At 33.7% G+C, this 24,938-nt stretch overlaps 1 protein-coding gene across 5 annotated transcripts in view; it reads left to right on the forward strand.

The window, feature by feature from the left end:
- RTTN (rotatin) overlaps positions 1–24,938 on the forward strand; it is an 89,410-nt gene that overhangs the window by 45,407 nt on the left and 19,065 nt on the right. For all 5 annotated transcript variants that reach the window (XM_086740558.1, XM_086740554.1, XM_086740556.1 and 2 more), the window contains 12 exons: positions 1,213–1,341; positions 2,347–2,454; positions 3,068–3,226; positions 4,755–4,826; positions 8,678–8,870; positions 11,146–11,228; positions 17,668–17,779; positions 19,254–19,452; positions 20,517–20,607; positions 21,645–21,798; positions 21,953–22,090; positions 23,062–23,273. In XM_086740558.1, coding sequence (XP_086596684.1) covers positions 1,213–1,341; positions 2,347–2,454; positions 3,068–3,226; positions 4,755–4,826; positions 8,678–8,870; positions 11,146–11,228; positions 17,668–17,779; positions 19,254–19,452; positions 20,517–20,607; positions 21,645–21,798; positions 21,953–22,090; positions 23,062–23,273 — 1,650 coding nt within the window. The remainder of the gene's footprint in view (positions 1–1,212; positions 1,342–2,346; positions 2,455–3,067; positions 3,227–4,754; positions 4,827–8,677; positions 8,871–11,145; positions 11,229–17,667; positions 17,780–19,253; positions 19,453–20,516; positions 20,608–21,644; positions 21,799–21,952; positions 22,091–23,061; positions 23,274–24,938) is intronic.

Consider the following 24,938-nt stretch of genomic DNA (forward strand, 5'->3'; position numbering starts at 1 on the left):
TTTGTGCCTGGGATTGCCACGACTCAGGTGCAGGACCTTGCACTTGGCCTGGTTGAACTTCATGAGGTTTGCATGGGTCCACCTCTCCAGCCTGTCAAGGTCCCTCTGGATGGCATCCCTTCCCTCCGGCACCACATAGCTTGGTGTAATCAACGAACTTGCTGAGGATGCACTCTATATGATTAGATAATAGTCATATTTGTGATGAGAAAAAGATATAGTCTTTTTGGTGGTAGTCTTCACTTGCCAAGATTTCTTGAGTAGAAGTAAGTATTTTAGAGCTGTTTAACTAGATGAGTTTGAAGTCTAGACTAAAAATAGGAACAAGGTTATAGATGTTGTCATGTGAAAGAAAGGTTATTGCTGGAAAAAAAATCATAATAAATATTACGGAGTGAAATCAACAGGTAATATATAAGCTCTATGTGCAAAATTATGCAGTTTTACTTGGCCTAAATATGAAAGTAAATGTGGGTTTCTTTTTTGAGAGAGGGGAGAAAGTGGGTTTGAAAGGAATTCCTGTACAGTGGGACACTGAAGGAAAGAACAGCAGCAAAAATGGAGAGGTTTAAATCATCATGCTTTGGAGAGGAAAGTAAATCTGAAGAGTAAGTCTTAAGATTATAATTTTTTAAAAAAAAATATTTTTGGGCATGTTCTGTTGAGAGCAGCATGCTTTTTCCTTTAACATGTATGTTTAAATATTTGGTCGGAGACAGTTTGTTTTACATTATGATCTTTAGTGACCTTTATTTCTGTTCATTAGATTTTGATACAGAAGGCTGATATATTTATTCCAATTCAAATCACAATAAAAGATGTAAATGATCCTTTTTTTTTGAACACAGAATTTTGAAAAGAAAATATATTTTTCATTCCAAACATAGCATAAAAAAGTGAGTGCAATAAATGGACTATTTCAATCAAAAACAAACTTGCAGGTTTCTATTCAATATTGTGCTTATTAGTAAGTTCCACTCCATTCTTTATTTCAAGAAGCAAATAAAAAGCATTGATTTGAGAGGTTTAACCATATAGGAAACCATCATATGACTGAATGACTCATAGATAAATACATTCTTAAAATTCAGCTAGAAATGTGCCATGTTTTTATGAGTTTAAATTATGATTTAGTAGTATATAGGACAGTTTGTACTCCTCCTGTATACTGCTTACAGTAAAGCTACCATAGACTTGTGCTCCCACTCTTAGGTCATCTCATCATTTTATGTTGAATGGGGAGGAAACGCTATGTCCTTCATGGGAAAAGGTGTTACAAAAAGCACAGTTCTTTGCTTGCTTCACTTATCTCATGAAATGATGACTCAAGCCAAGGATACGGTGAGTGCATTACAGTTGTTCTTATCTTGTCAGTTGTGAGGGCTATGCACAGATGTATTTTAACTACTAAAGTTAAGTGATAGATTTTTGTATGTGGTGGGGGAACATGTCTTATATTGCAGCAGATAGTAAAAATGAAAAAAAAAAACAAACAGGTAATTTCATTTGGTATATGATGTTGATAAATGAATAGAATAGAGTGTAGTATACAAGAAAGCTGAAGATTCAGTTCTAATGTTATTGAAATAATTCTGCAACTAATTCTGTGGGTTTAGAAAGGCCTTCTATCAGAATAAGGTATAGTTTTCTTTTTGTAAAAAATGGAAATCACGATTTTATGTAGCATGAGTGAATTAAAGGATTTATAACAGCATTATTTCTTCAGCCTTGTATAGATAACAGGCTTTCTAACATACACACGTGTATTGTTTCACGTGTGAATATATATGTATACATGAAAGAATGTAAATACATGAAAGAATTATTGTCTTGCTTGCAAAAGGAACTATCATTACTTATTAGTGAAACTTACATTTGTACTTTGTGTCCATGTGCATATTTTGAGAGCTAAATTTTTGACAGTTTAGAAAAAAATGTATATGTAGAATATGTATAGTAGCATAATGACTGGTGGTATTTTTTGTGGCTATAAGTCATAATTTGTCTGTACAACAGTGTTACTGTTTAGACTGTAGTATAACTTCTGATCTCAAAGAAATTTTAAATCCTGGCCGTTGTTTACTATCATGTGATTTAGTGTCAAATCTTATGGAGAAAGAAATAAAAAATTAGCCTTCTTCTGTGCAACAGTGTTATGCAAGAGATATGCTGGATAACTTTGATTAATAACTTTGGCAGAATCAAAATCTTTTTCCTAGAATATCAGCGTTGTGTGCATTTAAAGAGTCCTGGTATGTAATTGGTAGCTCGGGCTGTTAGTAGACTGATGTGGCATTGAAAGAGTTGTAAAATAATTTATTAATTCATTTTCTGTTCTCTAATCAGGACTGGATATCTCTTTGGTCTTTGCCTTATGATAACAGTGAAGGACAAGATGCTTCTCAGCTAGGTCTGACATGGCTGGTTCCTTTATGGGTAGATAGAGACCCTGAGGTTAGTTAATGCAATGTTAAGTTGATGTCTTTTTCTGACACTTAAGTCAAAATTTTTCTTTCATTAATTTATTTGATATTGAAACTGTTTTGCATTATTTAAAATGCTACTGACTGTATCCTAAATAACAGTAACAATAAAATCAGGGAGAATATTTCCGTGTAAACATTTTCTGAGACATCCTTCCCTACCTCTTCTGTCTTGTATGCTTTCATTAGTCACTTGTGATTATGATTCATAGGCAATTTTCATTTACATTGGTGTTACTTAGCTGCAAAGTAGAAACATTTACATGAACTACAAATTTAGGGCAAATCTGTTAAATGAGTTTGCTAAATGAAACTATTTTGGTGGTAAGATATGATATGAAGAATGTTGAAGATTATCTTAGTATTTTTAAGTATTCAAAAATCTATTTTATTAATTCTGTCATTTTTACATACATATAGTTGTGATTATGGGTATAGAGACAGAAAAATAGAGGAAAAGGTGTTGTTACTTTTTAAATTATTCCCTTAAGCTCCAGATTCAGTTAATACAAGTTGGTAATTTAAAAAATGTGTTGCTAATTACTGTAAGAAATGTCATTTTATGTTGTGCTTATATGTGCTAGGTCAGATTTACAGCACTTGGAATTGGATCAGCTCTTACATCTCTTGAAATAGGATGTAATGCTTTAGCAGTAAGTTGCCAGAACATTTCAGGAGGGCTGTGGGGAACGGTGATAAACATCCTTCTGGACCAATCTGAATGTAGCATGGTACGCAGGGAGGTATGTTTCTTGTGTCCTTTTGCTCTCTTAGCTTGTCAAGTTTTTTTTTCATTAAGGAGAAAAGATTTTTTAATTTTTTATTCTATATATCTATTCTCTCATGCTGCACAACACCTACTGCTTTGTGAGTTAAATACTACCTAATTGAAATAAATGTTTAGCTTTTTGTTTAGAATTACTTAAGAACCAACAAATGTAGATGACTAGTGTAAAATCAGACATTATCTGAAAAATACAAGTAAATGCATAAAAACTCCTAAGGCTTACTCAGGCAAACAAATAGGTTGCTAAAGCGTGACAAATTAGCCCAGATTTTAATGGCTGTTTTGTTCCATTTATGAACACTTTGGTATGAACTCATCACCTGATCTGTGGTAAATATCTCTTCATTGCAGACGTGAAGTAATCTAATTTGCCTAGGCACTAAGGTTCATTTGTGAGAACTGAAAATCTGTACTCTGATAGAACAGCACATAGAACTATGTAATAGAATCATAGAATCACAGAATGGTTCGGGTTGCAAGGGACCTTCAAAGGTCATCTAGTCCAACCCCCCTGCAAGGAGCAGGGACATCCCCGACTAGATCAGGTTGCTCAGAGCCTCATCCAACCTGGCCTTGAAATACTATATTTAAACTGAATACTATATTTACTACTATATTTAAACTGTGTACACATTTTTTGCAACTTTCTACCTCCTGTAGTTGTAAGATTTTTCTTGTTTTCCAATGAGTAAGAAAGAACTGTGACAAATAGTGAGTTAGTTTCTTCCCAGCTCTGTTGGTCAACTAATTACATATTCCAAAGGAATGTTTTGAATTTATTGGTACAAAATGCTTTGGAGAGTGTATGCTTCATTGTTTTATTTAACTTCTGGATCATTTTAGTTGTCTCATAAAAATTATTGACAAAAGATTGACAAAATATGAAAAAAGCAGTTTCAGTCCACCCACATATACGTGTCATATGTGTGTAATATAAATTAGAAAAACACAAGTGTAATTTATTTTGAAAGGAGAATATTTGGAATGTATGTGTCTGTCCCAATGTGTCCCCCATGTTGTCCCAATTATGTTATAATAATTAAAAAACAGTGTGTGAGGACAATAGAATGAAGGGTCATAAACAGGTATACAGATTTTCCTGCTCAAGAGATTTTTTTTTTTTTTCCCAATACTACTTCTTATGTAATGCTTATTGAACAGGATTAGCTGTACTGGAACAGTGATAAAGTATTTTTTAAAAAAATAAATTTGTTTCCTAGTGATTTCTATTCCATGTCTTCATAGTCTTTTTGTCTTACCAGTCTTCTCTTGTGTCATGCCCTAATGACATCTGTTGTAGGTGACGTTTGAGGGAGTTTAGGTTACATCCTTCTATTATTCTTTTTATCCAACATGACCATGAAAATTCTTTGTGTTTCAACATACATCTAATGCAATGGAGACCATACTGTTCAATCTGATGTGTTTTTTTTTTTTTAACTGTGATGGCTAGATGCTAATATTGATGTTTTAATTCCTTTCAGGCTGCTTTTATTCTACAGAATCTCCTTGTGATTCCAATTCCTACAGAAGACGTGAAAGATTGTCTTTGGCAAGTGAGTGACAACTACATTTGATGAAAAAAGTCATAGTGTCACAGAGAGATGTTATTTGACATAAAATCTTATGTCAATATACCTATAAAATATGAACTTAAAAAATTACATGTCTAAGGTAACATTTTGGAATGAGAAATATATGAACAGACAGACTTATTTAGAACATTCAGCAAGCTCAAGAAAAGAACCAAAGTTAGTTTGTACATATGTTACATTTAATGAGCATAGTATCTTTGGGCTCCTAGGAAGCTTGCCTACTTACATTAACATTTTAAGATAGGAATTTATTTATTTTACCCACATTTGGAATGCAACGTGATTTGAGGGGTATGAGGAAGCAGAAATTCTGAGAATGTGATGTTTATAAATTCACTCCCAAGTCTCTCTCCTCAGGGCCGGTCTTGATTTTGATCTTGAGTCAGTCCTCTCGTGTTACCTTCAGCAAGTCTGCTTCATTTTATGTAAAGATCTCTGAAACTTAGTTCCCAATTTTTCAAATTTTTTGTGGCTTTGATACCTGTTCTTTCTGTCCATCTTGCTCCTTCCGGTATGTGAGATCATACCTATGTGAGAGCAGTGTATGTTCTTTTTTGAAGAAATTTGTAGATGGAACCATATCCTGTTTTATCTATTCTTTTCTGCAAAAGATCAAGTTAGTGCTGAAAGACTTTCCTCCTGTTTTACTAGGATAAGTTCTCTATGATTCAGCTGCACCCAAAATCAATTATGCTATTTCTTGCAGAGCTTCATTTTGCAGTATGTCTTATCTTTCCGTTACATCTAATCATAAAGGAAAATGTTCAAGTAATCTATGAATCTGGCCCTTGTTTGACTACTTACATTTTGTCATTATAAGCAGTAATTCTTTGAATTCGTAATAGCAGGGGATTTACAAGAGGCAGTTGTAAGTTGTCGATATAAACTCTGTTAAAAGTTGCTTAGTATTGTGTTAAATATTTCAATGACTATGGTAAGGTGACAAAAATTGAATCCAGTTGCAGAATTCTGGATGAATTCCAGTGCAATTAATAGAAGCTTTGAGTAAATGTGGTTCTTATTAAGAAGTGCAATTTAATGGAATTTGCTCATCACTTAATAAGTGTTCATGCTGAAAGATATTATCTAGCACTTTATGGTAACTGGTAAATTAAAACCACTGAAAGTACAAACAACAATTACAATTGTAGGATACCACCAGGATCAAATTTTATGTTTCAGAGTTACTTTTTTTCCTTTACACTGAATAAGATGGTTTGTCTGTTGACCTTAATGCAAGCAGGTTCAAAGGAGAGCTATTAAGTGGATCTGGGTGGATAGCAGGAGTGACGTACCATACCCAAAGTAGAACTTTATCATTTTGTCCCTTAGGTAAATAGGACTGCCAAAAGAAAGGCTGTTAATAGAGTTTGTAGGCCAGTATCTTCATGAGAATGTCTATAGTGTTGCTTCTATCTAGTTGATCTGCTTTACAATAGTTGATTTTGCTATGAAGAGTGGCACAGGAAATTTTTTGTTGTGAGTAAAGTCAGCCTATGTAAAGTAGGTTGTAAGGTTGATGTGTGTGAACCTCAAGAAGTGCAAAAAGGCCAAGTGCAAGGTCCTGCACACGGATTGGGGCAATCACAAGTACAAATACAGGATGAGCAGAGAATGAATTGAGAGCGGCCCTGAGGAGGAGGACTTGGGGATACTGGTGGATGAGAAGCTCAACATGAGCAGACAATGTGCGCTTGCAGCCCACAAAGCCAACCGCATCCTGGGCTGCATCAGAAGAAGCACGGCCAGCAGGTTGAGGGAGGTGATTCTGCCCCTCTGCTCTGGTGAGACCCCACCTGGAGTACTGTGTCTGGCTCTGGAGCTCCAGAATAAGAAGGACTTGGACCAGTTGGAAAGGTTCCAGAGGAGGGTCGTGAAGATGATCAGAGGGCTGGAGCACCTCTCCAGTGAAGACAGGCTGAGAGAGTTGGGGCTGTTCCGTCTGTAGAAGTGAAGGCTCCAGGGAGACCTTATAGCAGCCTTCCAGTAACTAACAGAGGCCTACAAGAAAGCTGGAGAGGGACTTTTGACGAGGACATGTAGAGACAGGACAAAGACTAATGGCTTTAAACTGAAAGCAGTTAGATTTAGATTAGACATAAGGAAGACGTTCTTTCCTGTGAGGATGATAAGGTACTGGAATAGCTTGCCCAGAGAAGTTTTGGATGTCCCATTGCTGGAAGTGTTCTAAGCCAGGCTTCGAGCGACCTGGTCGAGTGGAAGGTATCCCTGCCCATGGCAGGGGGGTTGGAACTAGATCATTCTACGGTCCCTTCCAACCCAAACCATTCTATGATATGCTTCTATGAAAGTATTCTAAAACTGCAACATCCTGTGTTGTATGAAGATCTCTGAAGTCAGAGCACTTTATGAATGTAACTGATCAGTAACTCAGGGCCCCTGTTGTACAATATATTATCTGGCATAGCTTTTTAAACTGGCAAAGACAGTTCTGGATAGTAAAATTTTGACTAAGTTTAACAAAATTTCCAAAGTATGTCTTTGTCATTGTTGATGCAGTCTAATTGCTGACAGTGTACGAGTACGGTTTTATAATTCATCGTAAACAGTTTACATGAAATTCTACATTCTTCTTAAAACTGTTTGTCGTATTTGATTTTCCATTAATTGCATAAAAGGCAAATAATGGAAATAATGTTATCTATTACAGAAGCAAAAAAGAATGAGCAGTAGCCATCCACAACTCTGGTTATAACTTACCCTGTAACACAAAATAGTTTTACTGCTTCTATTTGATATGATTTTGTTCTATTTTGGTTTTTTTTTTGGAAAGTAAACTTGTATTCAGTGTGAATGGAGGGGTTGCAGGAGATGTAGAGGCTCCTGGGGACAATTACTTATTTGCAGTTCACCTACCTCTGCTCTCTCCTGACTTCTAAAGAGAGTTTCTAATTAGGACTGACAAATTTTCTGTCACAATTTTAACCAGTTTCTTTTTGAAGTACTGCAGGGTGCCTCCTAAAACTGCCTTGCAGAATGTAATTAGTTTGAATTTTTCTCAGTCTGAATTCTGTTACCAATTAACACTTCTACTTTTTATAGTCACTCTAAACCAGGTTATATTGTAGCTTAATAAATCCTATTGGTTTCTTTCTTGTTACCATAGAAAACACATATTGCAACAAAGGCAGTCAAACAAAAATGTTTATTTTAAATAAGACTATTAAGTCTTTCTTTTTAGGTGTAAATGCACTGCTCTAGAAAATTTCCCCTGAAGCCAGTATTTAAAAAGAAATTACTGAAAACCATTCTTCAAAGATAATTTATTTCTTTTTATGTCTTGTTTTCTAAATAAATCTTTTATCGTAGTGTATTGACATGGATAGATGTAGGATAATGGCAGTATACTTGAGAACAGGATGACCTTTTCAGGATATTTATGCTTATATTAGTATAAATGTGTTCTTTATCTAGAGAAAAATTTAGTATTAGTTAATATCTATAAGTACAATTAAATGAGAAGTTAAAATTGTAAAGGCTCCTGATACATATACTGTCTTAGAACCACTCAGTTACAGCTTTCTGTGGCTTTCTACTTAGCTGTTAACAAATTTCTCAGGAGCTAAGTAGCTATTTCCATTTTGCTAAATCATTAGAGTTTTTGTAAAATATTATGATTTAGCTCAGCCTTAAAATCTGTATTTGATTTTTGGAATCTGTTAGTTACAGCCTGTAAACCAGCTATGCATAAACACATATACACAGTATTAGGCTTAATTCAGATTCTTTTCAGAGTTTATTTTATGTGAAAGAGTCCTTTAATGAGATGTTTGTGAATTTCGTGTCTTCAGAGCCTCTGTGTACATGATGAAGAATCTGGCCTCTCTCAGACAGGAAAACCTGCACTTAAGGCCCTTTTGTCTCACTGCCAATTCTATGAACATGTGAATCAGATGGTGAAACACTGTTACCTAGGTTGTTATATGTTTGATTTGAATTCTTCCAAGGAAGACGACCTCATCATAGAAAAAGGTGGTATAACTGGTAAGTGATGTGAATGTAATCTTGTAGTATTTTACATCTACTTAAATAACTCCTAGTTTTAGTAACTTACCTCAAATAATTCTTACTAAAAATGGAACTGAAAATGAATATATAAACCACGACCTTAAATATGTTGTTAAGTCAAAATACTACTCTAAGGATTTAAGAAATACGTAAGTCACTAGTTTAATGTAGCTCAGAAGAAGCTCTGTACGCATCAGAGCTTTTCCATCTGTAACTTTAAAAAGTTACAGATGGAAAAGATGTAATTGGTTCTGCAATACATTTTCTTGCAGAATGTTAAGGGTAAAATACTTTTTACAGTTATGACTTTGACAGATCAGTGCAATGAAAGTTTAGGAAAAAGAAATATATGGACTGTTTCTAAGACTCCTGTTTCTTGAGGTGTTCAACTTCAAAGATACATGAGTAGGAGTGAACTCTAATTTGCTGAAGTTAGCTTCATTCTAAGACATTCAGATATAATTTAATTCATAGATTGATCAAATTTAATACACACAGTGTATTGATTTTTTTTTTTTTTTAAGCCTGTGTACTCTTGGAGTATTTCAGATCTAACTTGTAGATTGACTAATTGTTTTCTAAGTAATATTTCTAAGTCTTACTATGATGCATTGTGGGAATCCACGTTCTTGTCCAAATGTGTAGTATGATCTTAAGTTTAGAAAGCTAGGAAATTCTTCAGAGAGCTCAATTAGTAAAAACTGTTCAAAGGGAGGAAAATGAAGAAGTTCATTCTTTTTGATTTATTTTTTTGTGTGTGTGCCTAAATTTCTGTATTTCAGTCTTCTAATACTACAGATTTAAATAGTTCTTGCAGGTCTGCTTCTGTTAAACTTATGTTACAGAAGCACAAACAGATGAGGAACACTATTTCCCCTACAAAGTTATGACTTTATGACAGACTCAAGGAAAATAAATACTCTTTGTTAACTCACTGAGTTATCAGAGAAGTAGCTCAGCAGTATACAAAATTCCAGCCATAAAAATCATAAATTTCTCCTGTGGCTGCTGTATTTATCTGTAAGTGTAGGTTTTTTTCAGTCCAACGCATTTCATTTCTCCTATGGTCTTCTTATTTGTGCCTCTTGGTAATTCTGCTAGCTGATGCAATATCATATCTAAGAGCAACTCAAACTCCAGGATTGTAGAACTTCTCAGTGGGCGGTTGAGATATGTTTTATCAGGTCATTGAAAAGGAAAGCAAAAAAACCAATACTTTTCCAACAGCTTTGAATTAAGGAGGAAGAATCATCTATGATATTTCAGGAAAATAATTTTTGTTTAATTAAAAGAAGGGAGGACAGGACAATGTTCGCTCCATCTCTCAAATTCTACTGCTTGAAAGGCTTGTAAGTCCTTCAGTCGTATGTTCAGAATTGTGTTGTTTATCTAGAATGACTTGTTTCTACTTTATAATAGGACCCTTGTCATCTCTTAATAGAAAATCTTGTTTTGGTTTATCTTCCTGAAACCACTTTTGTTGATTTTCTCCCCCAATGTATTTTCCTCACATTTTTCAGGAATATAAAAATACTAATCTGCAAAGTTATGTTAAAAATAAAATTAGTTAGCTTAGTTTAGTAATTAGCTAAGATATGTACAAGACTTCTAATTTTGTGGGTTTTGCACTTAGAATCTGTGTAATCTATTGCCTTATTCTTTATTTTCTTTTCAAAATATATGAAAACCTCAAAACTTATTATTGACAGGTTTATGCTATAAAATTCTTGTCACCTTTTATTCTAAAACAGATTTACAAAGTAATTCTGCCATCATTATATTTATGAATATGGTTTCTCTTGAAACTGTTTGTGTTAAAATGCAAATTTGATATTGTTTGAAGGTGAGAACATCTTTTCATTGTCTGTGCTGTGAGACCTCAGTATCTTCAATACATTTGTACTATTACATTTTAAATAAAACTGAATCTGAACTATTTCAGATGACTAAAGGCCATGCAACTGCAGTTTGAGCTAAATGTGGCTTTTTTTCCAGATTATTTTATGTTGCACTGAAAATTGTATTTTATTTAATTTCTGTTTATTCGATGGATTTGCTGGATAAGAATTTATACATACAATGTGTGAAAACTTGTATTTTGAGATCTTCAGAAGAATAACTGTGGTTGGCTACTTTTCTGTTTCACTGAAACAATCCTTTGAAAAGCTTGTTATACTCTCTGCTGGTCTTGTAGTAATGAAAAGAAAACTTATTTTGTTCTATTTTGATTTATGTAATTTTTTTCCTACAGATTTTGATGATTCTCTTAATCTTTGGAAGGCTCCATCCAGTCAAAGCCGATCTTCACATTCTCAGTCAACATCTGAAACTATGGTAACTTGCAGAGTAATCTATTTTAAATATAAAGTTTTTCATAAAATGCTTTGAAGAAATTTAGCACTCTTACAAATGCTAAAAAATGCCTAACAAAAAAAAAGTAAAAAAACCCTGAAAATTAAAAAGCTGAAACTAAACTGAAATTTACTCTGAAGTAGCTTTAATATGCTGAAGAAAACTTTTATGGTTATTTACCCAAGCAAAATAAATAAAATAGCTTGCCTTGACTAGCTAAATGCATAAGGCAATGCTGAATTCTGTAGCTTCTCACAGCAAGACATATTCTCTAGAGATTACTTTGTAATTTGCTTTATTGACAAAATACAATAATCTCCATCTATAGTTGTCACTTGTGCTGCTTCTATTCGAACTGTCTTTTCAAAGTGAACCTATATTTGTACTACACAGCTACAGAACTCGGTCAATCAAAACCACATAAGTACATTGGGTTAAAATTTTTTTTCTGTGTCATAATAAACTGGATTATGAAAATGCTTTTATAAAATACAGAAGTGGCACATGTGTTGCAAGACCTAAAATAGTCATGAAAACTAGAAGAAAGCAGGTAGTTCCTTGAAAAACTTGCTTCTGACTAGGATGATTACTGCAATGAAAGGCTGTAAAAATATGCTGTCGTTCAAGATGGCAAATGCAAAGGAAGAGAAATTGAAATACATTATTCCAGTTCCAGAGTAGATTTGAAATACCAGATCAGGCTGCGGAGAAAGCTTTTATAATATTCATTAGTTACCTGATAAAAATCATATATTTTCAAAGACTGCAGCATAACTGCAAGAAAACTCTGACATGTTCCACTGAAATAAATTTTTATCATTTTATATTTTCTTCAAAACTCTTTGATTTATGAAAAACCATCTAATGTAATATGGAAGCCATAATATCATAGCTCAGAAGTTTTTTTTTTCTGTTAAACAGATGTACTGATACGACAAAGGCTGATAAAGCACAACATTGTGCTGTTGACTGAAAGTGTTATAACCAGTTTTGTTGTGGATCGTGATAAAAATAAAAACACTGAAAAGCCAGTGTTGAAATTTTATCTCTAAATATTTCACAATTATAATCTTTCCCTACTGTTTTGACTCTATATATGTATTGCGCTCTAATACTGTTACTGTTAGATGACATGTTTTTAATAATTGGGGAAAAAGTACACTCTAGTTTTAAGCTAAAATTTCTCTTTTTCAGAAATTTTATTAATGAATTTGATTTTCATTTATCTAAAACAAAACAAATGCCCCCCCCCCAACCCGTTAGGGTTATTTTAAACACAAATATTCAAATTGGAATATTTGAAACTCAAATAAATGATAGTGTGTCTAAATAAGGTAGTAGATGCTAACATGAATACTGCTTAAAGTAACATTTACATAAGAATCTCAAGTTGTTTAAAAGCAGTTGTTTCCAAATTGCTGTTTACTGAATAAATTGTGTGCCACTCTCTAGGAATAGAATTTCAACAATTTTCATCTTGTTTTGTTCATGTTACTTGTGCCAAAAGTTAAATTTCAGCAATTCTTACCTGATTTGATTGTCTTAATCTGCTTAAAATTGTGCTTGAGTTCTCATGAAGAGTTGAAAAGTGCATTACATGGAATTACTTCAGCTTCAATAGCTTAAAAAAAGAATAAAGGAAAAGATAATTTGGATTCTACTAGATCACATTAATAGTAGCATTGTAGTTTAACATAAAAGCATAGCTCTACAATTCCGTTTAACAAATTCACAACTAATTATTTAAAGTGGAAAGTACAGTGGAAGACTAAGATACACTCATTTGTATCAGTATTCCAGATGTTATAGACTTCATGTTTGTTAAGATTATGCTCTTACAGCTAATATAAGAGAATTTTATTCAAGTTTGTTTTGTTTTGTTTTCCTTCTTCCCCTGATAAATATGAAGATTTCACACAAAAGCTTTGATTGTAATTTATGGAAGTCAATTTAATTTCCATTTGTCCTTCATGGACCTGTTCAGCAACTGTAAACTCTTGTTTTCATTAACTAAGTTTCTTACCTTTAAAAAAAGTACCAGTGTTGACATGACAGATATTAAGTTTCCAAGCTGAAAGGCAAGATGCAGAGGTCTGATGCTTCAATGCCAGTATTAATTAGGAGAAGAAACATAGAGGTAGGGGATCTGACTATTGAGTGTCTATCTAGTAAAGTTTGGAAGTACTTTTAAAGACTCAAACTTGTCCTGAAATCAGGTATTTGCAATTTATTACTATATAACTTCAAATTTTATGTTCCTACAGTTTGACCCAAAGCTTTCCATTTTGATGCATGAGAAATAGTAGTACATTTATGAAGTCATTATCAAAAGTTTGTAAAAGCTTGTCTAGATTTTTATAGATTGATAATACCAGGAAGATGTAGTTATTCCGAGCCCACTAGATGGCATACTATCATAGCTGAAAGGGAGTCTGCAGGTCTTATTGAAGAGAGAAATGGTGTGGTTTCTTGTATGGTATAGATTTGATGACAACAGCCACAAATAGTTGAGAGTTACCAGCTATCAAGCCAAGTAGAATTGTTTCTGTTGGAAGCTTTCCTCTGACATTTTAATAACTTTTTGCTTTTAAAGAAACTTTTTTTTTCTTTAAATATGTCTTCTAAATATGTCTGCATTCTTTCATTTCATGTTAGTCTAAGAAGCTGAAACTGCTTTTTTCTTCAGTAAGCTGCATTTAGAAGATCTTTGCAGAAGCAAAAGTGATGTCTTTTTACTGAAGTATATGAATTTGTTTTCTCTAAAGAGAAAAGGTCTACTGATTTTTTTTTTTTTTTATATTTGAAAACAGTTCAGACAAAAAAAAGACACTTAGTTTTCTGTTTTCAGTTTTCATGTAATCAGTACTTCAATGGCACTATCTGCTGTCAAAAGTTAATTTCACACAGGGTTCATGAAACCTAAAGTGAAATAGTATCTAAATTAATTTTTGGCTTCATCTTTTTTTCCTCATCCCCAAATTTTTCCCCAAATTTGCAAAAAGTAAAATTGAGATAGTTAAAAAGCAAGTTCGTTAATGACAGAAATCTTTCTCTTCATTACTTCAGTCTATAAAATAGTCTGTCAGAGGTCTTGCAAAGGCCCTAAGTACAGTTTTGCCCATTTTATAGGGTAAAGAATTGTGATGTTGGGACGAAATCAGAGATTCAAGGTCATGTAAAAGACAGCAACAGAGGTGGATTGTCTGAACTCTGTTAACTCATAGGCACAGTATTTAATGTCTAAGATCTCAGAGGATTACAGATTTTTGTCAAATTTATCTTTATTTTTCTGTAAACTGGAATGTGGATACTGCAAAAAGTCCAATTCTGAGAAAATTAAAAATCTTTGTATTTTGTGGAATTCATAGTTTAAACATTAACTCAGGTTGTAATTCCAGAGAACAAATCCTTATTCTTATTTTCACCAGCATGTTGTTTTGTGTTTAGTATGTAGGATTGAGAACACCAGTCAGCATGGAGATACTTACTTCACGCTGCATAAATACACTACGGCTGTTCTGTCTCCAGGACTGTTTAGCAAAATGAGCACTTATTTAAAAACTTGAGCTAAAAATGGTGCAGGTTAAAGATCTACAGACATTTCCTAGATAGCTTTAAATCATGGCCTTCTTTCCTATGAAATCTTCTTGCTATTTTATAAAAATGTGTGCTTTATTTTCTGGAACCATGGTTACTAGAGTGCTATACAGTTAAGTAATTTAAACCTTTGAAAAGAGAACTGAATAGAATTAATCACTGCAAGCCTATTAAAGCAATGCCAGAGGGATTTTTATACTAGAGGTTAAGAAAAGACCTTTTATTCATTTCTAGTAGATAAATGGCAAAACTTTCATGTCTCCTATATTTCCACTCCGACGATTTTTATATTCTTTTGTATTAGTTCTAATCTGCAGTCATTTCCCCCCACACACAACCCTTTCTTTTTTCCTTCCGAAGTCTGTTGTTTCACTGTTAAGCAACAGAACGCTTCATTGCTCCCAGAAATAATATGGTGGCAGCAGTACATACCCTTTACTAGATACACTGTCGCAGACCCCTGGTTCGTCCTTATCAGAGGTGATTTATAAAAGCAGTAATATCTTTTCTTTCCTGGAAGGCAGAGCATTGTGGAAACAACTTCATTGTGTTACTGTATGTTTTCTGTTAAGATAGCAGAAAATTTCTGGTTTTAACCCATGTCCCACTGTGAAGCAATTACCAATAAATGGTCCATGAGTGCAGGAAGCTGGTATTTTTCTAACCAGATAAAGCTTTTATTGGTGGGTTTGTTTTTTTTTTTTTAATATGTCTAAGACCTTATTTTCATTTCTTTGCCCAAAGTGTTCAGATAGTTTTAGAACATGGAGAAGGAATTGTTGTGCAGTGTAGATGTTATTTACTAATATGTGAAAGCTTGTATAAGTTCATAGTAATATCTTTAAGATGACTCTTAGCATAGTAATAATTCCTTTTAGGGCTTTACTTGTTGCAGAAGAACCATATGGACTCTTAGAAGTTGCATTTTGGGTTTGTACTTTTTAAGAAAAAGAGGGTTTTTTTTTTTTCATTTATTAGAATGCTGGGAATTGAATTATAGTACTGAATAAATGCAGAATTTACCATCTGTCAAGATGGATTGATTTACTTTAATATAAATAGTGGATTTTAATAATTATTTAAATGAGCAAGCATGAAACTTTAAATAATTTATTTCAGTTGGCAAATATGGGTTTTATTTGTATAATCTAAACAGAATTTGCATTTCAGTTTGTCAGTACAATTTGGTACTGCATTTCACTAACAAAAAAATTATTTAGGCAAGCATGTCCTACTGTTTATGTGACTCAAGCTATATGTGAATCCTGGGTTTCAGACATGCACCCCAAATCTTACTGAAGCTTGTCTTGTGTATTACAATAACCTTCTGGCTTTTTTGAGGAACAACTGAGCATGTTTAAGGAGAAAGATTCAAGACTGTAGGATGGACGATAGTGGGAGACCAGAGGAAAATAGAGGAGAGAAGGGAGTTACAACATGGAGGTAGCAAACTTTTGCTTATGCCAGGACTCTGGTCTCAAGTAAAGATGATCTCATAGAAGCATAACAGTATTTGGAAGTGATGGGGGGTGGGAGGTGGGGTTAAACCTTTAGGGGATGAGAAAAGACTTAAGTAGAGAGTTTCTGTAGCTCAAAATGCTGCTGAGTAAATCAAAGCCAAACCTGGAAAGCAGTGACCTAGCTGCAAGGATACAATAGCTAGGAAGGGAATAATTTGTGATTTCCTTCCTTCCGCCCTTTTTGTCAGGAAAGTATTTTTTGACTTTTCCTTAGGTAAAAAAATATTCCAACTGATATTCTAATAAGACTTTAAAAATAAAATATTGGAAATATTTCAGTTTTCCTTAGAAAGCTCACTATGAGGAAAAATCTAATATCCTTCTTCAAACTGTGACTGTCCGACATTTCATTGGATTCCACAGCGTTCTGTATTCTTCACACTGTATAGTGACACTCTTGAAGAAAGTTTATCTGATGTGAATTTTCCAGCTAGAAAACGAAAAACATAAGTGAAAAAGTGACCTGACATGGGAGATGCTTATCCCATACTTTGAAACAGGTCACAGGTCTTGTCATGTCACGAAAGCACATTATTAAAATGGAGACTGTAGGTCTTCTGATCTCAGGCTTGTGGTTTTAAATGCAGTGGCAAGAGTGTTAAGAACTCTTGAAAGCATGCAAAATTAATAATGTGATAGATAATGTAGAACTAGTAGAAGGAGCATGGTAGTATGACAGTAAAATAATCTACTGTCATATAATTATGTCATATCTTCACTATGAAATGAATGTGTATAAGGATCATGGGACAAAAATTAAAAGAAATACCCAGAGTTCGAAAGACTCTGGAACTTCCACTTTGGCTGATGACTAATGTGCTTGTGATATTTTTATCTGACCGTGTCCTTCTGCGAATGGACAAATGCTGATGTTCTCAGTAGAGCAAATAGTCCATGAAAAATTTGAGTTTAAATGCCTCAGTAATGCCTCTCTATCTTAGTTCAAACATAGATTGAGTCAATTATATGGATGAAAAGAAGGATGAAGAGGAATTTTCAGTAACATGGACATTGATTAGAATTTAACTGAAATGTTTCAGGCTGTTCATAATGCACATCTTTCAATAGTTTCAATTATTGAATGTTTATAAATTTGATATATATATACATATAATGAGCAAAATATAATCAAATTAGTTTTGAACAGTAATTTTTACATAATTTTTGTTTTTGAGGGTTTGTTGGTTTTGGTGAGTTCGTGGTTGTTTTGGTTTTTTTTTTTTTTCTCCTTTCAGACAAAATATAAGTAGAAATCTGCTCTATAAAAGCTGGAATCAACTAGTTTTCTTTCTGTGTCTTTCTAGATTCAGTCTGTATCACCATCACTGGGGAGTGTTACTGAGCTTCAGGCAATAGTCCCAACAAATTCAGCCAGTTTTATTCCTGAAACTGTAGCTGATAGGCTTATGGCACAAGGTAAGTCAAACTTTGAGTTTGTGTACGTAATGATTAATACAATGTTTTAGCCTGCCCATATTCCAATATTTCTACATGAATGTAAAGCTTATGTATTGCTAGAACAATCACCATTGAAGCTTCTAGTGGTTGTTTTGGAAGACAAACATGAAACACTTCTTTTAAAATGAAATAGGGTGAAATTGTCACGGATGGAGTGAGAGTGATGCACTTCACTCGCAAGAGCAGCAGTACAGCAGTACACTTTGTTGATGTTTAACAGCGATTTAATGAAGTTTGGTAGTAAATGCAACAGTGATTTAACAAGATATGATGGCACGGTACACTGGATTATTACTGCATAGAGGGCAGGGTCAGATAAAACTGTCAGGGAGACACTCCCATTGAGTCATGACATTCAGAAAAGACAACATTGCTTTCTTAAACTCCTTCTCAGAGGGGAGTCTAGGTGTGGCTGGATCGAATCCTAGTCCCATACTTGGCCAGTGGTTTACATCTGAAGGATTATATGGGCACAGCCAATCCTTTATGTCACTTAGCTAAGATTTGAAAGTTTCAGTGCTCTTATTCCAAATTCACTTATTCAGTATTTGACACAATAAGGATTCTCTCAGCCTCGAGGAGTAACCTTGAGAGGCATCCCTACTAAAGGGGAGATCTTGGCATGCAGCCTCTTGCCATGCAGGAGAGCTCAAAGGGCTCTTGACCTGCTCAGTATTTATGGATTAAGATAATTGACTCATACTCATATTTGCATATGAGCTGCAGATGTCAGTTTCTTCCAAAGTTGGCCTGAGTCGGACATTGACCAGCACTGTGGTTAGGTGGGCGCATCGCCATCACTTGGCTATTGTGTTGTCATCTGTCTCCCTGAGTCCCCTTTGAGCCGCATGCAGCAGTGATGACCAAACACATCCATCACAACTGCTATCGGTGTTTATCACTTGAGCAGAGTTAGAGGAAATTGGTCAGGTTGGGGACGAGGAGAGGGAGCACACAGTCACAGAAAAAACTTTCAATTTTGGTAAAGCTGTCATATGCACGCGTACACGCACATGTATACACACACAGAGTTGTATATATAATTCTCTTTATATGCAGAAAGATAAAAATGTATATAATGAAAAAGAAGTTATGGATGTAGAGAGAGATATCTAAAAATATAAAATATTTTTCTGTTAAGGAAAGCAGTGAAAATTTATGTCTTTCCAAATTTACCATTTATCTTTAATGGTCATTAGTGCCTTTTAGAAGGAACATTTTATTTCAGAACTATTTTAAATAACACTTTTCCTCTATCTGATTTCTTGTTTTTTTTTTTTTTTTTTTCCCTCTTGTTCCAGAATATACTGTTTTAAATGTAGAGGGAACTTGGATATTTTATGAAAAAGAAAAAGCATTTTGTTTTATGTAACTGCTCCTAATTAATCTTTTTCTTTTCTTCCTTTTTTTTTTTTTATGAAACACATTCTAGGTCAAAGTGATACAACCACAACAGAATCTCCAAGTCAGCATGATTTTCCTGTATCTGCTACTCTGTCTAAACAGCGTGCTGTAGTCACACCTGCCCTTTTGTCTGCTGTTTGCAGCCTTCTGCACAATCTGCTGGTTGTCACACCAAGAGATACTGGACTTGCTCTTCAACAAGCACATTTGCTAACAGCTCTCAGCAAGTATGAAATCAATAACTGCTGAACTACAAACAAGGTGTAGCAATAGAGGAGAAAAGTTAGAAATGAGATCTACTAGTATTTCTTACCACACCTATTAAATATATTGATTACTTCTTGCTTCTGAAGTGTTCAAAAATGCCTTTTTAAAAAACCACAGTCAACAACAGAAAATAATTTGGATTATTTCTTTTTTTCACTGAAAGGTAGTCATAGTGATTTCATTTGTGGTGTCAGTCTTCAACAAGACTACTGTGTTCCTCCGAGAATGTTGTTGATTTTTGTCTAGATGGCCATGTAGTTGTCGTTTTTGGAGACATAATTTTAAATTTTTTTTTTCTTTGGTAGAACAGTACATGGTATAGTCAGATATTCAGAATTGCAATTGACTTAATTTCATTTAATGATTTTCTTCTTTGAATTTTATGCAATATTTTGAGGATGAAACAAGGACTGTCACACTAGAAGAGAGTAAATAGTGCTTGCCAGATTTGAGAAAGTATTGGATAATAGACCTTAGTGTTTTATTTCTTTTTTAAAGCGGGAACCACTTCAAAATAGGCTTCAGATTGTATTCCGTGTTTCTACTTGCATTGTAACAAATTCTTTCATCTGAAGAAAGTATTTGGAAGTCCTGAAGTGAAGCATGAAAACTAGTTCATTTTTTATTTTTAAGCTTTTCAAGAGCTTTTGCAGTTGTTCTTCATACTGCAATTAATGGAAAAATAAAACAACAACATCAGCCCTTGTTTGAATACAGTTATTATTATTATAGAGCTGTTTATTCTTCTACAGGGAAGAAAATATGCAATCAAATAAAAACAATTTTTACCAGTGCAGTAACAGCCATTGCAATTTATGTTAGTCTAACTATTTTGAAACAACTTACTGCTTTTATAGTTGCCATTGCACTTGACTTGCTGCTAAACCCCACTGTTTTAAGAAAGTTCTTCATAATTTATTTTAACTCCGTTTCTTTAAAATGTTCTCTTCTATGGAATGTTAAGTTAGTAGAATGTTTAATTATTTGAGTATGTTTCTAACCAGCTTACTTTATTTTATTTTAGTCTTGTAAGTGCTAATCTGGTTGAGAGATACATCTTGGAACTGAAAGCTCTATTGGGTCATCCATGTCATATAGAACATGTAAAAGCTCAGGTTGGAGAAGAATTTGTTACCTTATAGTTTTTTAAAATTATGAAATTAATTGTGTTTGCATAATCTGTATTCATTAACATAGTCCAGACACACTGCTATGGGCTACATTAATGTGAATCTTTGTGCTTTTGACAAGATTTAAGAGAAAACAAATCATATTTATATTCAGCACAGAACAATTAACTTCTGTGTTAGAACTGTACCTAGAACCATCAAATTGAAAACCAGTTGTATTTCAAAAATACAAATTGAGTTTAGGAGTGACAGAAATCATGTAGTAGAATTTCTTTGTCCGGTAGTGGAAGTACAAGCCAGAAACAGGTACTGGCGCATTTTGTATTTATTTTGCACAACAAACCCGGCTGCTTTGCTTTGTCTCCAATCCTGCATACACTTAAATAGTTCTCAGCTAATTTTGGTATATGCAAAGCATATAGAATTACTGCCAATGAAACTATTTTTGTGTCAAATTTAACTCTGTATATATAGCATGAATATATATTATATTAATGGCACAGCACCATTTTAAAGCTTCTGTTGCTCTACGTTCAGATTTGCTTTGAAGAAAGATACCTAGGTTATTAAGAAAATGTGTTTCTGCAGATAATCTTGTGAGAATAAATAAATACGTCAGGAATAATTTTTTTCCTAAGGCTTTGAATTGAGCATCTCTTTTCAGGAAATACACATATATTCATAAATATTAATGACCATTTAAATGTTTTCCTTTGTGAGCTTCCCGAGAATATGATGCTGGACATATAATGAGAGTCATGATTTTCTTACAAGGAACTTTGTTCTTTGTCACTAGAAAATTGATTTCACGCATGTTTTTCCAGACTAGGAATTCTATTTCATCTTCTGCAGTAAAAATTAGGAGAACAATTTTTAATTTATATACTATTATTTCTTTTAAGTGGTGTATATTAATTCAAAATGTTATTAATCAGTTGAGCTGATGCAAGTGTTTAAATTTTAAAAAATTCTGGAAGATGCAAATATATGACATTTCATGTATTTTAAAAAATATTTAACAGGTATTATTACTACTTCAGTACTTGTCATCTGTGTCCAGACTTCTCAAATCATGTTTATTGGTGGACTCTCAGCTTGTAATCCAGGATGAACTGTTGAAACCTCTGTTGGGAAATATGTTCATGATTCTCGCCATTCACCCCAAAGATGGGTTAGGTAATGAAGTTCTTTGTTTCCAGTGTAGCCAGACAGAGGCAGGTATTCATTTATGTACCACCTTCATTTAAACTGACAGCTATTGTCAGGCTTAGCTATCTAGGTTTGCACACATGTATAAATGGTTTGATTTTTTTCTATATTGTCTTTGCAGATACGGAGTTAACATCTGTACTTCATGAAACATGGGTAGACTTTTTCAACTTTCTAGCTACATTGTTGTGGAAGAGTGGCCAAATATCTTTTCCATCTGTGACAACCGCCCTTGCAAGTCATTGTAGCGCAATAATTGGTAATAACTATTCCTGGATGTGTTTTAACCTAGCAACTAATAAAATAAATAAACAAATAGAAAAGAGGCGCAATCCTGTTTAGATGCTGTTAAGTAATTACCATATCCAGCATGAAAAGCAAACGTGTCCAGAGCTTGGCTGACTTTTTCCCTTAATTGTAATTTTATAACTCTTTCCTATATTATCAGACTAGCTTTTGAACTGCCAGATAAATTCACAAGTTTTGTTTGCATACATGAGTTAGTGATTCTAGTCGTAAACCTTAACCAAATGTGACATCTTTGAGTAGAGCCTGAAATCATCCATTAGCACGTCATTATTTTCCTTATATGTCTTTTTTTTTTTTTTTCTGTCTTACATAGAAGGAAAGCAAAGTTTTGAAGGGAGATAAAAGAGATAGGAATTAAAAATTGTTTTACAGGATTTTGTTTATTTCTTTGGTTTTATTTTATTATTCCTTCATTAGTTATTTGCCTAGTCAGGGCTCTTGGTCATCAAGATTCTCTGATATGTTTCAGTACTGAAGTGTCAGCATGGTCCATTCAAGCTTGTGATTTCAGCCAGGTGCCTGTTAAGTGATCTGGTGAATCCAAATCCAATTGCACATAAAGCAGCTGATGGGTACTGTTGTTTTATAATGTAAACTGTTGAATAAAATGAGAAGAGTTCAGAACATTATTGAACAAATGAGTGATTTAGGAAATGGAATTTTTTTGTTGTTGTTTTATAGTCAAATTAATACAGAATGAATTAATTCATTCAAACCTATAAAACTCAACATTTTCCTTCTTAGATTTTTAAAAACTTACCAAATGCATGGAATTTGCAGTATTCCTTGTGCAGTGCACAGGTATAACTGCTTCTTGGCTCACACACTTTGTTTGATAAGTCTTTCTGAGTTCTGAAGCACTGACTTCTGAAGCTTTATTCAGAATGAAATATTAAAAAAAAAATGTGTTTAATGTTTCAGATAACATTTGTGATTGTATTCATCTGTCAACCACATATGCTGCTTTATATATGGCAAGTTTGCAGTTCCTCTCTGTCCTCTTGAATGAGGAAGGAAGACAACAGCTCCAAGATAAACAGAGTATATGTCAGAATCCAACTATTAGCTTTCTTCTGGATCACGTTGAAGCATGCCAGGCATCAGTAACTCAACTTACTACATTAATTATTCAGGTATTTAACCTTTGATGATTGATTGCAGGATGTATTTTTGCATTTTTTATTTTGCTAAAAAGGAATGTAGTTACCTAATGAAAAACCAATTGTTTCCAGTTATGAACCAAGACATCTTTAATTTGAGACATCTATTACACTTATTTATGAAGTTAATGCAATAAACTGGAACAATTGCAAAGAAGCCACTTCTGGGAAATGCCTTGCAAGGCAATTATGCTGCAACAGTATGGTATGAAGTCTTATGTAGAGAAGCTGATACATAGATAATGTTTGTCCAAATGCTAGTGCGCTCTTTTTTTCTGCTTTCCCAAACATATAATGAAATTTTTAAAGTTTGAGACTTTGTTATCCCCATTGTAAATGACAGCATTATTGTTCTTAACAGCTGCCTTCATAAAAAATGTGAACCAAAATGAATCATTAAGCCTAGTTCATTCCCTGATAGTAGAAGATCAGTGTTGTTGCACTTGAGCATATGTTAATGTATTTTCCAAGCTAGTTTTAAATTGGCTAGGTAGTGTTTTTTTTCACTAATTCTTTTAGGAACTTGTTGCCTGACATAGTATATATTTGTGACAACATGTTGTTTTCTAGATGCTTATTCTGAATATTCTGTGTTTCTTAATGTAATCTCATTACTGTTACTTATACTTCTATATGCTGACCTAAGTGATTCTTTTACCTCCTGTATATTTACATCCTGCACTTATTTACATACAGTTAAATATCTTCCATTACTTTGTAATAAGAAAAGTTATATGTGAAATTTGAGTCTAATTGATTTTCCCTCACAAATGAGTTATTTTATCTATATACTAATTCATTAAATTATGTGCAGTTTATCACTGTAACAATAATAATGATCCATGATTAGAAGTGTAGTGTTAAGCTGAAAGGTGCACATTTCGTATAACATAATACAGCTTGATTTCTGATGTTCTGGAGTCAATGTCTTGTAATTATTTTTAATAGGAATAATATTTAATACTAAGTTGATATCTAAAACATTATTTTTTCAACATATATTAGTTCATATTGGATGGTGTGACCAAAATAACACTGTCTTAATATCACTTTATCTCCTCTCTTCATTTGGTTGCTGAATTCTTGTAGAATAACCTCACTTCCACCAAGACTTGTCCTGATCTAGCTAACATCTGTCACATAAGCTGTGTTCCTTTGCTACACTACTGTGGCTGTATAGCATTTATTGGGGCATAGTGTTCTGTGCACTGAGAACCTGGTGTATTTTATGGAGGAGAAACTTCCTAAGAGGATCTTTCTTGGTGTCACTGTATAGGCCACTAAAACTAGAATTCCCTATCTCTTTGGCAACTAATTTCAGATAATTTCAGTGCATAGAGATTGCTGTGAGGACATGATTTTCAGAGACTCTGACAGCAAAACAGGGACACTTCATTGAAATTCCATAATTTGCTAAATATACTGTTAGGATTTTGTGTTCAATGCTTATGTATGTGCCAAAACTTGACCCCTTGGCTCTGGTACAAAACATGCAATTGCATGAAAATATGTCAGACAAGGATGTGTTGTGTTCTAAGTGATATTCCTCTATTTTTGTACAAGCATACATAGCTGATTACCAGTCTTTGCCAGCAACAAGTGATGATTCTTATGGTAACAGCAGAAAAAGTCTGTACA

The sequence above is a fragment of the Chlamydotis macqueenii genome, chromosome 2, assembly GCF_036417535.1.
Source record: "Chlamydotis macqueenii isolate bChlMac1 chromosome 2, bChlMac1.mat, whole genome shotgun sequence".
Lineage (NCBI taxonomy): Eukaryota > Metazoa > Chordata > Aves > Otidiformes > Otididae > Chlamydotis > Chlamydotis macqueenii.